General features: G+C 51.2%; 1 protein-coding gene across 4 annotated transcripts in view; it reads left to right on the top strand.

Moving 5' to 3' along the window:
- The window catches only part of LOC122379433 (proline-rich protein 36-like), a 113,811-nt gene that overhangs the window by 72,091 nt on the left and 19,263 nt on the right, over positions 1–22,457 (top strand). For 3 of the 4 annotated variants that reach the window (XM_043361651.1, XM_043361650.1, XM_043361653.1), the window contains exons 3-5: positions 590–717; positions 3,911–4,029; positions 5,869–5,995. In XM_043361651.1, coding sequence (XP_043217586.1) covers positions 590–717; positions 3,911–4,029; positions 5,869–5,995 — 374 coding nt within the window. Of the gene's footprint in view, positions 1–589; positions 718–3,910; positions 4,030–5,868; positions 5,996–17,993; positions 18,208–22,457 lie in introns of those variants that run through there. The other variant, XM_043361654.1, reaches the window with a different exon arrangement.

Below are 22,457 nucleotides of genomic sequence, written 5' to 3'. Positions count from 1 at the left end.
GGTGGATACGTCGCGTAAAAATGATTTACGCTTTTAAGCTGTCCACCTGTGAGTTTTCTGTAAGCGACTAAAACCAGCAATCCAAATAATCCCAAATCTCTGGCTATTACGTTGCGATAGTATCGTCCGCTACCAGTTGTCGACAGACTGTGGGAAAATCAATGGAGTGGTCTTGTTCATTTCTACAAATACCTACAACCGTTGTGAAGCTGTAGAGGAAAACGCAGCGTTGTGTGCGGAGGGGACTGTTTGCTCCAATGAGGAAGGCTGTGTGGACTGTGGCCGCATTAGTGAACGCTTGTGGTGGTTCCTTTGCACTGATACTTCACGCACCGAATATTGTATGACATACATCATTGGTATGGGGTGCATTTGAGGCCCAATAGACATATGTTGCTTACGTTCTCTGTGACTTCCTGCTGACCTGTGTCGTTGACCTCTGTGACCTGTTTCTGACCTGTTGTACCAACCTTTGTGACCTCTTTGACCGACCTGTGGTACTGATCTCTGTGACTTCCCACTGACCTGTGATCTCCCACTGACCTCTTATGACCTTTCGTTGACCTGTATGTCTTCCCCTCTCCCGCAGGACGCCCATGATGGACCTGCTGATCCAGGTGGCCACAGCCAATAAGATCAGTCCGGGCGGTCACGTGATCCAGGTCATCTCGGACCGCAGCCACAGCTGCCTCAGCTACAAGCCCAGCACACCGATCGGTATGTAATGAAGCATACACCACCCAAAGCCACTGCTGTTCGTGCGCTACTCGGTAGGACACCTGATATGGTGTTGTATACGATTTGGGTAAACAGAAGTGCGGTTGGGTAGACCTAGATGGTACGATGACGACCTTGGATTAGATTTAAACCTCTACAGCGGTTTGGTCTTGGGTGTAAAAGTCGCTTATCGGACACCTGTCGCCACTTGTATTTTAGTGAACGGGGAGCTTATGATTTTTACTCGCGCTGAGCCGTTCATTTTTCGGTTCTGATGCGTTTTGAGGGACCGGCTTCGATTGGACGCTGTTTTCGTCCAATGGATTCAGAGTCGGATTACGTCATTCCTGGGGTTATGTCAGTGAGTGTGGTGACGTCACACCACTCCATCATGCCCGGACTGACGCCGGCCATTGATGCCTCCGTCGTAGAGAGGTGACTGCGTCTGGCGACTTTGTTCGTTGTTCTGAGGGGCCCTCGACCTTCTCACAAGAGGCCCTTCTCTGGTATTGCCGCTAGCTACGTGCGCTGGGTGTCTCGCATAACTCCCCTGTTGGGAGTTTACACTCCTCTCCACCGCTCTGCCACTCCACTCCATTGCACTAGCCTCGGGCTATGAGTATAGGGTCAATTGGCGAGGCAAGTGTCATAACCTTGCCATCGGTCATATCATCCGTCAGTCCATCAGACAAGTTTATGCCATCGAGAGACGGAAAGTCTGAGTGGCTGATCCAGGGGGGCGACACGGCTATTCGCGCAATGTATTCAGTTATGGGCCGCGCGGGGCCTCGGGATGACGCGGCTGGAGGCAACTGCTCAGCGCGCTAGGATACTTCTGGCGGGGCCGGGCGCTGAACGGTGTGCAATGAATGAGTTATGGGCGGGCAGACAGAGATGAGGTATTGAATTTTAATTGAAATCAGCAATCGGGTGGGGAAGGAGAACGTTTCTAATCGAGCTTAGGCCGGGAAAGCCGAAAATGTCACGATCGGCTCAAAGCTGCGTCAGGGCCGGGTGCCGTACCATGTGTAGTATATTTAGGCGGGCAGACAGAGATGAGTTATTGGATATAAATTCACCTTACCATCGGTTTCTGGTGGTGTTTGAAGACGTTTTTAGTTCAGCTCGGGGTGTGGCAACCCACTGGCGGATCCAGGGGAAGGCATTTGGGGCAAATGTCTTCCCCCACAACCGGGGCAGCGCCCGAAATCGCTTTTGGAGGATAAAAGAAAACTTCACAACTTTTCTTAGGAAATGATGGTTAATCACACTGCACAGCAGTACGCAAGGAATCGAAATCCGAATTTTTAAATTAATTCGGAGAAACCTTTTTTGGGTAAGCCTCCGCAGCTTGTCCAACACCGCTTCCTGGATCCGCCAGTTATGAATAAGTCACGGTCGATACCGAGCTTCGGCGGGACCAGGCGCTGTATTACGTTGTACCTACAAGGAAGAGGTGAACAGACACCTAACCCCACATCCTACTGCTATAGGTACCCGTGCTTCTGTGGGTGAAACACTGAAGCATCACTGAATCCCACAGGACCTGCGAGTCGACGAGGTGGCCGCTTTGGCCGCCGGGTACTGCAGCTCCCTGGAGTTGCCTGGGACCGATGGTAAAACCAAGATTCGGTAAAACAACAGCTCCGGGGTGCCCCTATCCTATGGGCCGTAGTAATTAGTGAATTCCCGTAATGTAGAGATCATATCCTCAATAATCTCCATTAAGATTTTATAGTCCTAGACAATATGACAGACCAATTATGCTTGCCTACGTTCAGTTCAGGCATTACCTCTGATGGTTATACGCCCATGAGTACAACATGTGTTCGGACGGGGTGATCTTTCTACAATGTGCATTGTGCGCACCATCCATGGGCCTAGGATGCATCGAGGTTTAAAAGAATGCAGTCTGTAAATCAATCAACATAACAATGGTGGTATGCATCCACATTAAAATATCTCCCCCGCTCCCGCAGCGTTCCAACGCCCCTCCGTTATGCATTCGCCTTATGTGTCCGCCGAGCCGGCTTGCCTCCAATGACGTCATCGGCCGGCCGGCGGCGTTCAAGGTCAAACGGCTGGTGTCCTTACCTGGAGTTCTATAGCCTTGGGCTGATCACTGATCATCCTAGCCCCGTCCGACTGCAGGGTCATCTGCATGAACCCTATGACTCCCTCCGCGGCGCCTCGGTAGCCATTGCGCCAATTGAAGCGCGGTTAGCGGTAATGTGGCGCGATGAGACAGAAAGGATGCTGATCAATTCTGGCATGCGAGCTGTGACCGCCAGAGGGCACGGCGCAGTATCTTCCGTTTGGTTTGGATCTGGTCTTGGTGCAGTTTGCCTCTGCTCCTATACTTTTTGAATATGTTCTGAGAGGAGATTTCGATCGTGCTTACATAACTGTGCGATAGTTCGTACATCCTGGCCGGGACGTCTTGCATGGACTTTTTATGCCCAAATTACCTCGATGGGCATTGGAGGCTCATAGTTCTAGTTAGAGAGCATCAGTCTTATCATCCTCCCATGTCCGATGGCACCACGCGCCGCCTCACACGCTCCCACGTCATGTGAGTGCCGGCCGTGCAGTGAGTGCTGCAGCTTCAGAGTACGACGCAGCGAACCGTGCACCGCCCCCGCCCCCTCCCCACCCCTCCGGCTACTCCAGGGCACTTCTGAGGTCACTAACCGGACTACCAACGTCGCCACTGGCGGTTACACTGTCTCACAGCCGCATCTAATTGAATAGACGGCGCTGAGCGGCTGCAGCAGACTGCCCATTGCAACAATGGCAATGCAGCGGCGTATGTCCGGCAGATGGGCTACTTGGATGGATTTAGATGATAAGAGGACGCCATGGAGCTGAACTAATCCCCCACCGTGACCACTGGAGACTCTGGGAATGCGGTGATGTGCTGAACAGTTTCCGCGTCTGAGTTACCACGGGCTCTGATAGAAGGCATGGTTTGTGGGCTTTGAGTGGACCCAGCTGAGCTATTTTTGGTTATTTAGGTGGTTATTTGCACACTTCAGCACACTCCAGACTCTTGTCGTACTTGTTTAGTTACCTGCAATTGAGATTGTTCACTGTGTTGTTATAACCGCTGTATGATTGTTTCTACGGCGTGGTGTGATTTACTCGCTCCGTATCATTTCGTTGGCGGTACCGTGTGAATTTCGTGTCATTGCAGGGACTTTGGACACCACCGCTCTGCGTATCGTGCCGAAAAACAAGATCAACGAACTTCCCAGTCGACGGACTAAGCCGCCTCCCCAGAACCCGATGGCCGATGCCAAAATTCGCATCAAGGTACGGACGGGGACGGATGACGGCAGAGCGGTGCCGTCTGCCGGACGAGCCTGTGGGATGACCGCGGCTCAATCAGAGAAATGGCCCGGCTCAGTTGGAAAACGCTGCTGAGACTGATTACATAATGGCTAATAAGGTTTTGTTCAACGCTTTTTATCTAAGTAATCGGAGCTGAAATATTGAAAGCATTCAAAACTGAAAGCTGGTCAAATGCTGAAATCCTAACGAGAAAAAGGTTCGTCCTATGAATGCTGACGTTATTCACGATAATTATGTGAAACTAGCTTCCAGCCGTTTCTGCACAACTTGTCTATCTTATCAAAATCCCGTAAACGTCCAGCGCTGGGTGGAACAAATTATGTCCTCGCTTCGCTAACGCATTTCTTATGAGACACTTCCAAACGTTACTGGCGCTTGTGCCAGTGTCTGACGTCATTACGGAGCGAGCGAAGCGAGCGTAGTCTTTCCTTAGATTAACGGAAATTTCTGAGTATGAGCGGCCGGCCGGCCGGCCGGCCGGCCGTGCGGACGCTTTTGCGAGGCTTATATCTCAGCAACCACTTGACCGATTTACATGCGGTAATTTTTGTAGGGTAGCTTCATTCCTTCTACCAAGTATTGGACTATTCCCGATGCATGTGGGTGACCCCTTATGCACGTGCCACGTGCAAAACGAAGAGGTGTCACTTTTGTAATTGTTGCAATATCTCGGTAACTACTTGGCCGATTGCGCTGAAAGTTGGCATGTAGGTAGGCACCCACTAGGCACTGCATATCCATGTGCCAGAATTGGCGTGCTGCTGCACGTGCGCACGTGCAGGGGTCGTTTCCAGATCTCGAGAACGGCTGGACCGATGGCGGTCAAATTTGGTACACGGTTAGGGACCAGCTAGTAGGGTGCCGTGCACAAGTCAGTTGGGACCCATTTTGCACGTGCGCACGTGCAGGGTGCCGCTCCCAGATCTCGAGAACGGCTGGGCCGATTGTGCTCAAATTTGGCACATCGCTAGAAACCGGTCAGTAGGTTGCCGTGCACAAGTCAGTTGGAGGTACCCCCTCGAAATTTCGCACGTGCAAGACTCACCCCCTCGCTCGCTCCGTTAGTCGCCCCAAGAGGCGCTATACTGGTTATTACGGAGCGAGCGAAGCGAGCGTAGTCTTTCCTTAGATTAACGGAAATTTCTGAGTATGAGCGGCCGGCCGGCCGGCCGGCCGGCCGTGCGGACGCTTTTGCGAGGCTTATATCTCAGCAACCACTTGACCGATTTACACGCGGTAATTTTTGTAGGGTAGCTTCATTCCTTCTACCAAGTATTGGACTATTCCCGATGCATGTGGGTGACCCCTTATGCACGTGCCACGTGCAAAACGAAGAGGTGTCAGTTTTGTAATTGTTGCAATATCTCGGTAACTACTTGGCCGATTGCGCTGAAAGTTGGCATGTAGGTAGGCACCCACTAGGCACTGTATATCCATGTTCCAGAGTTGGGGTGCTGCTGCACGTGCGCACGTGCAGGGGTCGTTTCCAGATCTCGAGAACGGCTGGACCGATGGCGCTCAAATTTGGTACACGGTTAGGGACCAGTTAGAAGGGTGCCGTGCACAAGTCAGTTGGGACCCGTTTTGCACGTGCGCACGTGCAGGGTGCCGCTCCCAGATCTCGAGAACGGCTGGGCCGATTGTGCTCAAATTTGGCACATCGCTAGAAACCGGTCAGTAGGGTGCCGTGCACAAGTCAGTTGGAGGTACCCCCTCGAAATTTCGCACGTGCTAGACTCACCCCCTCGCTCGCTCCGTTGGTCGCCCCAAAAGGCGCTATACTGGTTTACGTTTCTGCAGGTATACCTCCCGCGGAACCAGCTCTCAGCGATGAGGGTTTCACCGAAAACGCCGCTCGCTGAGATTCTGGATCAGATCTGCAAGGACAAAAACCTGGACGTCTCCCGCTACGAGCTGCGCCACCCCGGTGAGTGAGGCGCCCGTGCTGCCACCTATCGGGACGGCGGGTAACTTGTAACAGCTTGGAGACGCCGACTCTGCACAAGAGCGTAACTGTCGGCTCTGGAAAGGTGCTGGCGTGGATGAGTGATTCCCATATTTCCAGAAGGCAGGATGTTTCGCATCGGAATGGAATACAGCCACCTTCGGGTGGGATATGTTGCCATTTCGTGACATTTAAAAACAGACTTAGATGTCGCCATCCAGATTCCATGGTTAGAGACAAGGAAGCACGAGAACGCAAACTGGCTAACTGGGACGCAGGATAACAATTTTTTATCTAAGCTCTTCTGCTAGACAGATATCTCCAGCGCTTATAGTTCCTGAGTCAGTTGCGCACCCATTTTGGTGTTTTACCATCCGTGTGCCTATTACTCGGAGTCTCGGACATCGTTAGCTGAATGCTAAGATTCGACGTCAAATCGCGACCTCGGATTATTGGGTCACTCACACTGCTGATCACAATGTGAAATCGCGATTGAAAGGCAAGTCGAAATCACCCTATCACTTTTAGGATAATGCTGCCCACTTTCAAGTGCTTAGTCAATGCTGACTGTGATATTCATACGCACAAACAATTATGCGATTATAGGTCTCCGTGATAACGTAACTCTGATAGCTGATGATAGTGGGCTGCATTTCCTCCATATTCCCTGAATCTGTGAGCAAGCCGCCACTGACAGCAGGCACGTGAGTGCTATCCTCTGAGGGGGGAGGGGACGGTCTCCGTCACCGTATCTGACCTCTATGTGCGCCACATTCCTGTGCTGATGTGAGGACGTGTCCCGCCGGCCGGGTGGGACAACGATAAGATAGCACAGCTCGAGCCGACGTGTGACTCCGTAAGGATAGTCTGAAGGACGCTCTAAAGTCAGCGTTATATGCGGCAGTGGTGAGGGAGCTAACCTAGAGTAACCCAACTAGAGAGCGTCGGCCTTTTTGAGTCAACAGCTGGTGGGTGAGGGTGTGTCTACACTGTCCTTACGGTTATCAAGGTGATGTTTGCACAAGGATGCAAACGCTTGTCTGTAGTATTTGACGAGGAATGTTGCATATGTTTGCGTTACCAACGCAGGATCGAGTACCGACGGAGCTCAATTGCATAAAGTTGACCCTCTTGAGATAAGTGGACAGTTTAATTAAATGTCCGTGATTTCGCTTGTCGTGGTTGAGTTTGTTTCGCTGGATTTAGGATTTGGATGCTGGACTTTGAGAGCGACAATGGGGGACACTCGATATAATTCGCCGATAGCTTCGCTTGCAATGGCTTCGGACAAATGAATGCCGTATTTATGCTGGCAGTTCGTATCCCTCTTCCTTGAACTCCTCCCACATTACACGGAGGAGACAACTGGAGGGCGTCAGCGCGTCCCACCGTGCGTGCGGCAGCGAGGCGACATTGCGAGGGGAGGGAGGGAGGAGGCGTGTGTCCCCCCATCCTGTGTCGGACTCCTCCCTCCACTTTCACTCTCGCCGCCGCCTCCTGCCACTGAACCGCGGATCCGCCGGTTGTGCCGAGTTTCCACTTAATTGGCCGTGTCCTTGTGTTTAATGTAGAACTCTGTGTCGCTACGATCCTTCGAGTGAGCATTTCTGCTGGTATGTCTGTTCCGTAGCCTGCCTTTATTTATACTAGCCCTGTATTTTACTCGAGTTGTGACTCCGTTAGGTGACTAATGAATAACGTGCACGATTTTACGTATATTTTATAAATAAAACCTATACCCAACTCACACACTGCCCACTGGGTGGCTGGGTGTGCTACGTTTACATGATCGGTCACCTCTACCTATTCGTCTGTCCACCCGCGCCGCCTCACGGAAAAAGTCTGTACCTGCGCGTGCCGTTGCTCCGCGGGACACCGGCGGTGAGCGGCGGCCTCCTCCGCTGTGTGGTAGTGCCCGAGCCGGCTGCCCCGGGACTTATAGTTAGAACTGGCGCTTCTATGGACGGAAGGGGTGACTTCTAACTAGTGACGACTTACGGCTGACCCTGTACGGCTGGCTCTTAACGGCTGACTCCTTACGGCTGCACGGCAGGGCGTATTTTAACATGTTAACTGGGTCGGCAATTGCCGACCCAGTCACGGAGAATGCCGACCCAGTGACAGCCGTTGGCCGACCCAGTTGCCGCCCCCTCTAGGATGCAGCACGCACATGCAGGCTAGGTGCCGTCATTCATAGTGAGGCTGCTGCCCTCCGAAATGATAATGCCGCCTCTTAAAGTGAAGCAGCCGTCTAAAGAAAGTGATGATCCCACAACTCAATGTGACAGTGCCGCCCCTAAATCTGTTAGTAGTCCCACTCAATGTAATGGTGCCGCCCTTCTAAGCATCTGTGGAGCCCCTCAATGTGATGATACCGCCCCTCAAGAAGATGATGCCGCCCCTTTCAGTATCGGTGGCGCCCCTCAATGTGATGGTGCCGCCCTCAAAGTGCCGGTGGCGCCCCTGAATGTGATGGTGCTGCCCGCCAACGAGTCGATGGCGCCCCTCAAAATGATGCTGCCGCCCCCTAAAGTGTTGGCGCCGCCCCTTATAGTGTCAGTGACGCCCTTCGAAGTGTCGGAGGAACCCACCAATATAATGGTGCCGCCCCTCTAGATATCCACATAGCCCCTCATTGTGATGGAGCCGCCCCTCAAGCAGATGATGCCGCCCCTGAATGTGATGGTGCTGCCCGCCAACGAGTTGGTGGCGCCCCTCAAAATGATGCTGCCGCCCCTTAAAGTGTTAGTGCCGCCCCTTATAGTGTCAGTGACGCCCTTCGAAGTGTCAGAGGAACCCACCAATATAATGGTGCCGCCCCTCTAGGTATCCACATAGCCCCTCATTGTGATGGAGCTGCCCCTCAAGCAGATAATGCCGCCCCTCAAGAAGATGATGCCGCCCCTTTCAGTATCGGTGGCGCCCCTCAATGTGATGGTGCCTCCCTCAAAGTGCCAGTGGCGCCCCTAAATGTGATGGTGTCTCCTGTCAACGAGTCGGTGGCACCCCTCAAAATGATGCTGCCGCCCCTAAAAGTGCTGGTGCCGCCCCTTACAGTGTCAGTGGCGCCCTTCAAAGTTTTGGAGGAACTCATCAATACAATGTTGCCGCCCTCTAACTTTCTGTAGCGCCCCTCCATATACATAATGGTGCCGCTTCTCAAACCATCCGTGGCGCCCCTCAAAGTGATGGTGCCGCCCCTTACAGTGTCGGTGGTGTCTCCTCAAAAGTCAAGGTGCCGCCTCTCAAAGAAATGCTGGTGTCCCTCGAAGTGTCGGAGGCGCTCCTCAATGTCATGTTGCCGCCCCTCAAACCTTCCGTAACGCCCCTCCACGTCATGGTGCCGCCCCCCAATGTGCTCACGGCGCCCATATGTGATAGAAACGCCGGTCAAAGTGCTCCTGGCAGTGTCGGTGGCGCCCCTTATAGTGTCGGTGGCGTCCCGAACAGTATCGGTGGTGGCCCTCAAAGTGATGATGTCACCCTCAAACAAACGGTGGCGCCCTTCGAAGTATCGGAGTCCCTAAATATCATACCTATTGCCGCCCATTAACCCGCGCCTCACTGGGGTCTGTGTATAACACGCCCTACTGGGGGGGGGGGGGCTATTCATAGCCCCCCCTCCTAACTCCGAAACTACTGGGCCGATCGTCAAAATTCAAACGGCGTCTGATAGCCCCGGAAAACTGTCGAGCAAAACCTAATTTCATTGACCTCGAGGTCACCGATGACGTCACAGGTCAGGTCAAAGTAAAAATTATTAGTACTTTGGCTTGTTCACATTTTGGGCTCTGGCCGCCGTCTAACAAGTCAGATCAGGCTCATTTTTGGTTTCCACACTCGTGAACAGATGCTCTAGATACCTTGAGGGTACCAAACTTGTACTTTGATTTTCAGGTCAGGGTCAGGTCATCACAGGTCACGAAAATATTATATCATGCATCGGTCTCGTGACACATGTTTTATGGTCCATTTAGGCCATAGATTTCGAATTTGATGTCGTCTGTGTCATTCGAGGTCATTTTGAGTCGAATTTAGCTTAGGTCAGGTCACTTTCAGGTCAAAAAAGGTCAAATTTTGAAGTTGAAATTTTTCAACAAAAAAGGTGTCTATTGGATGCAGTTTGAGCTCAGGAACACGATAGTGCCATTTATATTGGTGTACGATGCCAAATACGTACTGAAAAATTGATTTAAAAAATTAATAATTGTGAATTTTTTGCAATAATGCGTATAACTTGGCCATTTTTGAAGATATTTTGCTAAAACTTGCTAGAGTTAGTCATAATCATGCGTTCTGTCACATATATTCCGGTTTTTTCGAAAAGTCAAAAACTTTTTGAAAAAATATAAAAATATAAATTTTGAATATTATTATATAAACTTTTCGAAATTTTCAAAATTTTGAAAATTCGAGATGGCAGTTTGATAGCGCGGTCAATCTTGAGTCCTTTCATGCAAAAAAATTGGATCTAGCTTAAAAACTGAGCTCTTGGGAGCGATTGCCGTGGTTCAATGTTTTGCGTCGAAATCGGACGAACATGACGTCACTCTGACGTCATTTCCGGCCGACCTATGGTAGCTACGAAGTTCAAATTTTGACACAAGGTGTCAAATTGATGCAGCCGAAGGTACTGAAAGTTTGGCGTCGATCTGTCAAGCGGTTTGGAAGTTATTGCAGAAAAACGGGAGGGGGGCTATAAATAGCCCCCCCCCAGTGGGGCGCGGGTTAACGATCTGTAGCACCCCTCCATATGATGGAGCCGCCCCTTAAAGTATCCATTGCGGTCCTTAAAGTTACAGTGCCGCCCCTTACAATGTGGGTGGCGTCCTCAAAATAAAAGTGATGTTGCCCCCCCCCCCCCCGAGTAATGTTGGCGTCTCTTTCTTCTTAAAGTATCGGAGGCGCTCCTCATTGTCATTTTGCCCCACATCACTGCTCACATGGCGCCCTTCAATGTAATGGTGCCACCCCGCAACGCTCAAAGACATAATTGCGCTCCTCACAGTGTCGGTGGCCCTAAAAAGAATTGGTGGCGCGCCTCAAAAATCAAAATGATGCTGTCGTCCCTTAGCATATCTGCAGCGCCCCCAAATGATAGTGCCTTCCCTTGACCGGCGCCGGGCTGAGTTTGTTTAAATCCCCCTCCCGACCCCTATAACTTGGCTACTTAGGCCACGTAGCGACACGCGGTAAGCGGTATTCGAAAGAGTGTCAAAAACCGTGCTTGGGTTAGTTGGTTAACCGTGCTTTGGTTAGGTCAAGTCAAATGTCAAATATCAGGTGACCAGAGGTCATCAAAGGTAAAATGTGGGTGAAATGTTGTCTGTTTCAACATTTATTGACAAACTGGCGCATAACTCGGGGAAGAATAGAACTACAGCACCGCGAAAAAGCGCATTCGATAGCTCTTCAACGTTCCTATGAAGTCCTCAGACTTGACCTAAAATCAACGGCTTAACCTACAGAGCACAACTTGTTTAACCCGTGCCGGGCCGGGGAGGGTTGGAGGGGACAGTGGACCCCCTGCGCCCCTCTACTGAGCTGTTTTAATGAAGAACCTTTTTACTGTAATAATTATTGACTCACGAAAGTTATGACATTGTTTTTTTTTCAGTACTGTGCTCCTCTCGTCGAGATGCGTCGAATGAACTATAATTTGACATTCAAACGTCATTTGGGAAATTTGAGCTCAGGTCCAGGTCATGACCTGGCTGGTAAAGGTCATGTTGCATATCAGTCGATTTGTATCGTCAAACTGAAATCATCTATGTAAGGTGTTTTCATCGCTCAGGCATGTCGCATGTCTCTATCAGAAGTTATTGGAAAAAAAACTGCTGGAGGCCTACCATGACCTGATATGACCTCAAGGACATAACGAGGGGTCGTGGGTGGCAATTTTCTGATTAAGTGTGTCATTTTTAATTGTTTTCTGATGTTCAACCCTCGCACGACCAGGCCATTTCTCATAACACGAACGACCAGGGGGGGGTTGTTACGACCCCCCCCCTGGCGTTTCGAAACGGAAGGTCGTAGAGCTTAGCGAAAAAAACCAACGGATTGCTCTCAACGATATCTCGCGATTGGTGGTATATTTTTTGGTCCTAGGTCAACATTTGACCTACTTATGACCGGTCAAAGGTCAAATTTTCCGAAAAAATCAAACTTTTTCAACTTTCCGCGGCGATTGCGGCAAAACGGTGGAAGATATCGACTTGAAACCTTCACTATCGTGTTCCTTGATCAATTCTCTATCGTTTGGTATGTATTTCGTTTCCCTAGCTCTAAAAATGGCGCGTTGGGAGCGCCGGAAGTCGGCAAGGTCACAGTCGGCGGCAGAAATTCGAAAAATCAAAATTTAAATTTTTAAAATCTGATTGTATTTTTGGATTTGGGAGGTCCATTTGCTCCCTATAGAAGCTAATATTGCTGCATATTCCCATTGAGGTGACAAGAATTAGCAAAATAGTGGTTCGGGCGCTTTTCAAAAATAGTACCGGACGCTGTTCCTCTTGTGACGTCATAGCTCCGTGACCTGACCTGACCCGGTCAATTTTCTTGCACCACACGATAGCCAATGCTTGCCCCAACATGCATGGGAAGTTTCATCATGATCCATCAAACAATGTGGGTATCACCGGCAGAAAACCTAGGGATTCGGCGCACACGTTTGGTAACTGTCGGCCGGAGGCTGTACCTCTTATGACGTCATAACTCCGTGACCTGACATGACCCGATCAATTTTTTTCGGCAAAAGATGCGCAAAGGTTGCCCCAGAGGGTATTGAAAATTTCAGCCCGCTACGACAAGCCGTTTAGCGTGCACTTCGAAAAAACCTCAGGGGGGGGGTTGATACAACCCCCCTAGGCGTTCTAGGGTTAAATTCGTTAACTTTGACATTTGTCTACCTATAAAAAGAGGCACATGCCCTGATTTTCTCCCATTTCCTTTTACCTAATGGAAGGGTCGCAAAATTGTCCTTACATTTGGTCAGAGACATCGCAATTTCGAGACTTACATTTAACCCTCGCCGGTTGATGCAACCCCCTAAGGTTTATCGCGAATAACTCGCGTAAAAAGCGGCCGATCGCAACGAAACTTTCAGTACCCTCGAATTGATCAATTTTACATCTACCCTGCAAATTTTATGACCCTGACTTCAATGACCTTTCACCTGTGACCTCTTTTCCGTGACCATGTTTGGCCGAAATCAAGATTCGGCGTATGTCGGCTCGCATTAACCGCGCGATTGCAAGCTTTTCGTGGTTTCAAACGTTCAAACATGTGATTTGATGTTGCTCCCATGCATTAGGGTGGGTGTCAAGGTCACCTGAAGGTCAGGTCAGGTCATTGACCTTTGGTGACCTCGGTTCACTTTTTCGAGTTTTACATGTTTCTAGGCTAGTTTTTGGAGCTGAATTCGAATTTAGCAACCATTTAAATATTTCCGAAGTAGTTTTGGTGCCTTCGTAACATGTTACGAAGCTGTCAGAGGCGGATGACAGGTACTACGAATACCCGGTACGACCCCCACCGGTTGACCTGACCTGACCTGACCTGACCTGACCTGACCCGACCTGGTCTAAACGCTTAACATCATCTGTGATCAAAACTAACACGATATTTGTGATCAGCACCCCGGAAAACCCCTTAGCAGCCACAATTTACGACTTTCAAACAGGTCCCGATATTCCCGATTTTTGGGTCATTGACCTGACCTGGAAGGTCAACCGATGACCTAGGACCTTGAAATTGGGTATCATTGGCTTCCTCTCGTGACGGGCAACACGCTCGTTTTTTTTTTCTGCGAAGCTCTAGCTCCATCAGGGGCCAAACGCGAGGGGGGGGGGTCGTACCAACCAACGTTGTGCCGTCGAAGGACTCAAAATGGCCTGTGCCGGCGAGGGTTATATATATACAGTTACACACTGTTTGTCTTATCAATCGCTGAAGTTATAAAGGGATCGTTCAGTCGGTATATCTATGGTGAGCATTTGCCTGTTCCGTGGCTCAGTTGGTAGAGCACCGGACTCCCCGCATTGTCTTCGCTTGACTCAATGACAATGTCACTGGGGTCACGAAAATGTTTGAGTAGGTAGGTATAACATTCATTAACCTGGGGGGGGAGGGATGAACGTATCGTTGCAATACGCTGTTCATTACGCGAGTAACTAATAAATAAAAAATGTATGAGTTAATCCTTACTCCACACGCTCTCCCTCTCCATAAAAAATAGAGTTAATTGTGTTGCATTTTATTTATACCTATGCAAAAAAATAGAGGCGTCAAAGGATATGGCCGAATATCAGCGACCCTTGCTGTGTAAGCAATGGGGTATGACAAGTGGGGGTAATGGCCCCGTCCAGCGCCCATAAAGTGGGCACACTCGTGCGACCTGCCGACCACTGTTCTAGATAGAGCCATAAAACGCCGTGAATATTTTAAGCTTGACGATACGAATCGACTGGTATGTAACATGTTTACCTCAGGTAAAATTTTAAAATTATTTTTTGTTAGGTCAAATTATAGTTCATTTATCGCATTATGATGAGAGAAATACTATATCCCGGAAAAATAAACGTAATACCGCTGAGCTTAGGTTGAATCTGAAATCATTACTTAGGAAGAGTTATAAAAGAACCGTCGAACGTGTCTTTTTTGGTCATTAAATATCAGCAGGTATGCCGCCCCCTCAGATGCCAAGTGCCGCCCCTATGAGTGCAAAATGCCGCCCCTAATTGTGATTGCTGACCCAGTGAAAATCCCTTAAAATACGCCCTCATGCTGCACGGCTGACAACTATCGACTATAGTCCGACGTCTGATGACTGTCCGTGGTTCCAAGCGCATGTCTGGTCTGTGTAGCCCGTTAATATTTCCTGACCTCCATCTGCGTTGGGTGGGATCACATCACTCCCGACCCCACACTCGGTCAACACTCATGACATTCAATCAGTGCTGATGACGTCAAACCAGTGCCTACGTTTGCAAGTGGCTTAGCCACTGTGTACCGGCCGCCTCTCGGCTTTATTTAGAATTGGTGCGTGCATAACGTCACATGACGGCATGCATGACGTCACAGATTCGAGGAGTGGTCACAGATCAGACGACTTGTGTTGTGACTGGTTGGTCGCGGCCATTTGGAACAGTACCCTTTTAGTGTATTTATACCGTCACTTCTGTATCACCTTTATATGTAGGTGAATATGCAAAGCATTATTATGCATCAGATGCACTGCTTATGTTGCCCGTCGTGAATGTAATAGCTGGAAGACATGCACTTCCTTCTCGTGTTCCAGCGTTTTGTGGGCAGGCTACCTAAGTCAGTCGCAATGCAGATTACCTGTTAAAAATTGGACGTCGTTGCTAGTTAGCATGTTTTCGCCGTGTAGGTAGAACATGAAACCTGCAATTTCTCCTGAATGCATTCATGTGGCTTACTTTCGGTTGCTGGTTCAGTGACTCGCTAGTGGCGATTCAAGCTGCACTAGTGCATTGTTAGAACATGCTACTTGCACTTGAGACTTCCTTTGAATGAATGGCTCACTTATCTCTGTGCCCCGGCTTTCGCTTGCTATTCCAACTCGGCGCCCTCTCTGAGAAAAACACCTGTCCGCCCCTGTCCCCTTCCCGTTATCTGCCGCGTCCGTTCCATTACGGTGTTTTGCTGGTCCATCTCTGGGACTCTGGCTGTGATGAGTAGGTACCGTTAGGTCCGTTCAAGGGGGGGGGGAGAGGGGGCAGTCAGTCATGTCCCCACCCGGGCCAGATCCATTATCCATTGCACTGTGGGGTTTTTATCGATCCTAGCACGAATTTATTTATATCGCATCCTCCGCTACCTTAACTAATTTTATTTCACCTTCAAATGGTTAGGCGTAGGGTGTATGATCCCTGACAACATGATTGGCTCTCCTGCTTGACCCCATCCCTCCCCCGCCCCCTCCCCACGGACTTAGCACTGAAGCGTTTTCGGCTAGCAATGCATCGTGGGCGTGGAAGCGTTTAAAAAGTAGAACGAAACTACAATCGTTTTAGAAGTAGATATTTGTTCATGTCCAGCCCAATCACCAAAAGGCATTTCGGGCTTAACCTTTGCACTTTGTTAGTCCTTGCACTTAAAGGGGGAGGGGGTCGCACAGACTTCTGTCCTCGACTTTTTGCAACTAACTCAAGCAAAACGTGGCGGATCACGACGAAACTTTCTATACCTTCGATTCGATCAATGTTACTCACACACTTAAAATTTCATGACCTTGACCTTAATAAAAATTTGACCTGTGACCTGTTTCACCAGACCATGTCAGGCTGGTATCGATTTGGCGCTTATCAGCGCACATTATCGGCGCGTTTTCAGTCTTGTTGTGGTTGTTAACTCTCCAAGGTATGAAATGCTGTTTGTTCTTTGCATTTTAAGGTCACGTTAAGGTCAAATCAAGGTCATTTACCTTAGATGACCTTAGTTGACTTTTTCAAGTTATACGATTTTTTTAGATAAGTGCTTGGCGCTTATTTCGAACTTAACGCCCATTTGAAGATTTAAGTAGTTTTGGTGCCTAACGGAACATGCTACGAAGCCGTCAAAGGTAATCGACGCCTACCTTCTATGGATAGCCGGCAAGACACCTACTGGTCGGGCCTGACCTGACCCTGCCTAGCATGAAAACATCATCCTTGATCAAAACTAGCTTGAAATTCGTGATTAGCACCCCAAAAACCTCCAACCTCACTTAACAAAGTTACAGCATTTTTCGATTTACCTATATCAAAGCTCTGTACTGAAGTTCAATAAGGTGAACATTGGCGGCGATAGCCAATAAAATGGACGCAGCGTTGCAAGGATGTTGTTGTTTTGTTCAAAAAGAACATTTGGCGATAGAAAAATAATGTCAACATGGTATCACCCCCTTCCTCCCTCCTCCCAACTCCTATACTGACCGGAAACCCCCAGGCGGTGTGCTGCGGTCGGGTAACCCGCCGCGGCGCGGCCCGGCGGGGCGTAAGAAACCACGCGGCACCGTCTGCTTTGACGTCTCATAGTGACTGGTTTAGGCAAATTTCGGCAAAAAATGAGAGCTGCCCCCGATGCAGAAATTATTGGAGAACATTTTGATATACATTTCCACGCGTAACACCGCGTATCAAACTTTGTAAGGCAATAGTTTGCTTGTCAACTCTCTGAATCAAGAAGCATTTTAACATTTTTAGCATTTCGGTCAAAAATTATACATTTGGATGAATTTTGGAAATTTTCGTGCATACCATCATCTTCCTTATAAGTCAAAGATAATGAAAACATGTCGAAACTATAACCTGCTGTTCAGGGAAACGAGTGAGAGGGCGTTTTATTGTAGTGTGCTTTTTCGCTGTATGCAGGTAGCACGACGCTGGTCAGGACGAAGCTACACTTTGAGAGGTTTTTTGAGGCATAAACAATCATTTTACAGACGATTTAAGGCGTGATTCGGATGCGCTGGACAATTCTACGTGGAATGAATAACACAAAAGTGGAAATCGAAATACTTTAACTTGCCACTTAATGCGTGCTAGGATGGCATAAGTCCCCACGGTGCATTGTCTGATGGAAGATGTCATCGGTAGTCTTTCCGCGAGAGTTGATCGACGCTGCAACGGATATTTCATGTCACCAACTACGCCAGTTTTGCAGGTGTCCTACCTAACTCCGTCCTTATTTCTCAATCATCATGTCCCATCCCGGCCCGTTTTATCCCATCACTTCCTATCCTGTCTCCCTCCCATCCCGTCCCGCCCAATCCTGTCTCGTCCCATCCCATCATGTCCCATTCTTGTCCCGCATCCTACCACCCCCAACCCCAACCCCCCATCCCCGTCCCGTCCCGTCCCATCCCGGTCAGCTGATCGCCCGTCGGCGGTTCCCGCCCTCTGATTGGCCGGTCGTCTGATGACGCACGGCCCGGACGGACCGGCTTGCAGGCGGTCACAGCGCGCGGCGCACCGCCGGGCCTGTCGTGGGACGAGCCTCGAGCAGAGAGCCCGCGCTGTGTGTCGTGCGGCGGAGTTGAGTGCCTCGCACTGCCCGTGAGTGTGCGTTCTTGGAAGTGTGTGGTTAGCAGAGGGTGCGCTGCGTGCTTTGAAGTGTGTGAGGCGAGCGGGACCGCTCGAGGAACTGGTGGAGTGGAGGGCCTTCTACCCGGGTGGTCTGGACCGCAGCAGGTGAGAGGGCGGAGTGGTCTGGACCCGCCCAGAGCGAAGGAGATGTGAACCCGCCCGGCTGACGCTGTGTGTGGCGAGAGATGAGTGGCGGTGCCGGTTCCATTACCGTCTGACGTCCGAACGGGCCGGTCTGAGTGATCCCCGACCCGACCGGTCCGATCCCTGCGCGCCTGACCGATGGCTGGTGGTTACCGGTCGTGCCGTGACCGATTGGTCATTAACTGCTGGCTTCCGACAGCCCCCTCCCCCTCCCTCCTCCGGTGGCCGGTTTCTCTTTGATCAATTATCGCGAAGACGGTGTGGCAGCGTGTTGTGCGCTTTCTCGCCCGTTAGAGCGCCGTGCCGGCCGCTGGAGCCCGGTCAGCCCGGCTGAGGAAGCTCGTCCGGCGCCGACTGGGAAAGCTGGCGCTGCAATGGCGAGCTGGCCTCTGCTTGGATGGCATTCAGTTGCAGGGAGGTCAGAATGTTGGCCGAGCGTGCAGCCTTGGAGCCAATCCAGGCGGGTCTTGGTCGCGCGGACGGTGATTGGTGTCATTGAAGACTCCTGCGAGTCACCAAGGGTGTTGTCACGGTTGCTTGGTGCACTCTGTTTGCATCTCTGAATGGTGTCCTATGACGGCTTTCACCAGTCAAGGGTGTCTTCTGACGGCCTGTCACCTGCCACTATGACTGTTGTCACCTGTCACTGGTGTCTCCTGACGGCTGTCACCCGTCACTGTCCTCTGACAGCGGTCAGGTGACAGTCGCCGCGCGTCACCCCACGTGAGGCGGCGGCCGGCGCGGCGGTGGCCGGCCCGGAGAACCCGCTCCGACCGGACAGCGTCAGCCGGCCAAGGACGGCCAGTCGGGTCTCTTCGCCCCCTCCCCTGCCCGGCGCACGGACCCGCGGCGCTGGGCCCCCTGCTCGGTGTCCGACAGGCCGACCCCGCCCCACTTATGGTCAGGTCCTTCAGTCCGACCTCCAGTGGCGGACTCCTGACATGAGCGGTCACCGGGACCCGTGTCACAGAGCTCAGTGCGGACCAGTGAGCTGCGGCTATACAGGCCCCTCTCCCTCCCCTCCCTCTCGATGCATCCCAGTCATGTTTTTACTGCATGATGCACCGATGCAGTCTCATGTTCCACCACTATCAGTCAGCTCACCTCACCTCACAACTCGAGATCAGCTCACTTACGGCTGGATTAATTAGCCAGGTGTGACCTGGATGACTGGCATCTCTCCAGGTGGCTATGTCTGACCTCTGCTCCCCAGGTGACCCCGCCTGACCTCTGACCCTTTGCCCGAGCTGAGAGTGATGGACAGTCACGGTTCCTCATGTATCGCTGATTTACGATCCGATCAGGCTCGCAGCGGCACCTGGCTGCTAATTTCAATGCGGCGACCTCAGTTGGCGCTTCCGATCGCGAATTTACCGACCAGAACTCCGCGCTGCGCCCATCCGGACGATCTTCCAGCCGCTCCGCTGATCCGTCGAAGGCGGACACGTTTGTCGACTGGAATCCTTGACCGGTCGTGTCTGATACCATCTGTAAGGCGCCTGGGCCGCGCGGCTGAGGCGAAAAACTGGCCGTCGGGCGCTCGTCTCTGACCGGTCGGCTGAGGCTGGTGGCTGGTGGTGAGCTTACAGCTGCAGTGGTTGGGGAACGGAGACGTTCTATGAGGTCGAGTGGTCAGTTGAGCTGTGACATGCTTTAGGTAAGCGTTAGCTGATTTGTGTTGAAAAAGACATGCGTGGTTTGTTTGATGCCCAACTAAATTAATAGGCATCGAACATGCGCTGTGAGGACCAAATTCAACAAATTTTAAAGGAGAACTTCGGTGAACAAATTGGGCGAACCAATTCAATAATATGGGTTCTAGTCTGTAGATATTTCGTATGATAATCCATCGCGTTCCATGATCTCCAGATAAACACAGGCAGCACCCAAACACTATTGAACCTGGGCGATCGAACCCGCCCGCATACATTATGCAAATGCGAATAATGAGTACCGATGGCCTCGTTCGATCAAATCTGACATCAAACACCCTGAATTAGAGTGGGGGTGAAGTGTTAGCGTTAGTTGGTTCGAGTGTTTGGCTGAATTCTCTTTCCACGCTACGCTTGCGCGTCACGACCTGACGTGACGGCGCGGCTGTTCGAGCCTCGAGGGAGAGACGGGGACCACCCAAGGTGTTTATTATTATGACACGCCTGCTTGGCCATCAAAGTTTCGGTTCCATTGTTCGAAGAATGCCGTGATGTTCTGGAGGGGTGTGTCTGATTTTCGCCCTCTCCGTGCGCGTGTTATCCGCCCTTTCCTCGGCTGGCGGACCTCGCAGAAACAAGACACGCTGGAGCCGCCCATGGGCGATTCGGCTGCCTCCGCCCATCGAAGGCGGCTCACCCCCGCCCCGCCGTCTCTGCCGCCCCCGCTCCCGCCCTGCACTATCCCCTCAACCCCTGACCCTTCCGTGCTGCCGTCTCTTATAACGAGCCCCTGCATCCACTGTTGCATGCCCAACGCACCCGTCAGCTTGTTTGCACCTGTCCGTCTGCCTGTCTGTTCTTCGGCTGTAACCCTTCCACCCTCTCTCTCTCTCTCTCTCTCTCTCTCTCTCTCTCTCTCTCTCTCTCTCTCTCTCTCTCTCTCTCTCCTCTCTCTCTCTCTCTCTCTCTCTCTCTCTCCCCCTCTCTCTCTCCCTCTCCCTCTCCCTCCCTCTCCCTCTCCCTCCCTCTCTCTCCCTCTCCCACTCTCTTCCTCCCTCTCCCTCCCTCTCTCCTTTTCTCTCTCCCCATCTCTCCCCCTCTCTCCCTCTCGTTCCGCCCTGACAGCCGGGTGGGTCCGGTCACGCCTGCCGCGGCCTCTCGGGGTGTGCCGAGGTCACTCCCAGACGGACACGCACCCTATAGCTGACCTTACTGTAGTCTGGCGCTGACCAGAGAGGGACAGTCTCAGTCGGCGCTGGAGGCTGGTGCGGAAGTGTGGTGGTTGAACGGGCTCGGGCCTCGGCTGGTGTGAGTTTCTGATTTGGTGTTTGGATTGTCTCAGCTTTGCTGTGGGTTTCGTCAATATTTTAGCTGCAACGGATTCTGCCGATAACTGAGAGGCAGTGATGTTGATATCGCTCAAACGTGCCTGGGATGGCTGAGATTTGCCTAAACGGGTTCGCCATCTGTTTAATGCCGTTTTCCGTATTGTTCCGACGAACGATCCAGCAGTGAGCATTCGAGGTTTGTCCGGAGGCCGCCGACTCACGGACGGAGTTACCGATCGCTGATCTCGCGCACGCCGGCTCTTATGGGTGTAGTCCAGAGATGGGCTAAAATCATCTGTACCAACCGACCCATCTAATATGTGAGCCAGCTACCTATCCACGCAGACTGCCAACCCTTCCCCGCTCTGATCGTTTAACTGAAGGCCTCCGCGGACCACAGCTCTGATGGCGCTGTGATGGCCCTCCCTGGTCAGGGGTCAAGGGTTATCTGATTGCCGCCGCCGTTAATCGGTCTGATTGGCGGTCGATACGACCGGCATGCCTTCCGGGGACGATTCACTCTGCCACATGCCGATGATGTTACTCAGTGACGTCAGTTTGGTGACGTCATATCTGTTAGATTTCCTCGGGCTGAAGGACCGAGTGGGGGGACGGAGGCGGCTGGCTCCTGCCCACCTGCATTAGCCGGTGTTGATACTGCACAAGGCCAGTGACGGTTGAGGCACGTTGAGGTCTCCCGATAGCCGTACATACGCGAATGGGGCGGCACTGCCCGGGAAATGTACCGCTATATGTGGCGAAGGCTGGTGTTGATCGAGAGATTGCTTGTTCCGGGTGTTTCCCTTCGCTAAGTTCGTGTTTTGACTGAAGGAATGTTAGCACGTGTGGTGAGTTTCTAAGCAATCGCACCGCTTGGCATTCACTTTTTATTTGATTTTAAACTGCTGGGTCAGGTTTCGCATTGCAATGGTTTCAACTGTTGCGCTGAGTTTTCGCTCCTCACTGTTGTGCTGGACGTTTTATGACATTATTTTAAAATTAAACCTGGTATGACTTGTTAGCGGCTTAGTGTCCCCTCTGAACCTTCAACTCAGTATTCACCCGAGGCCAAATCGCTCCTTACAAGCTTGTCAGAGGTGTGGGTCTCAGCTCTCATCTTATCAAGTACCTGCAACTATCGAGTGTCAAGTGGCATTCATGATGACTTTCCCAGGTATGCGGCCTCTAAGGCCACGCGCGTTTTCCTCTGTGATTGTTCGCCTCTGACTTT

This window comes from Amphibalanus amphitrite, unplaced genomic scaffold, assembly GCF_019059575.1.
Source record: "Amphibalanus amphitrite isolate SeventyFive unplaced genomic scaffold, NRLGWU_Aamphi_draft 000078F_arrow, whole genome shotgun sequence".
Classification (NCBI taxonomy): domain Eukaryota; kingdom Metazoa; phylum Arthropoda; class Thecostraca; order Balanomorpha; family Balanidae; genus Amphibalanus; species Amphibalanus amphitrite.
This window is presented reverse-complemented; position numbering and strand designations above follow the sequence as displayed.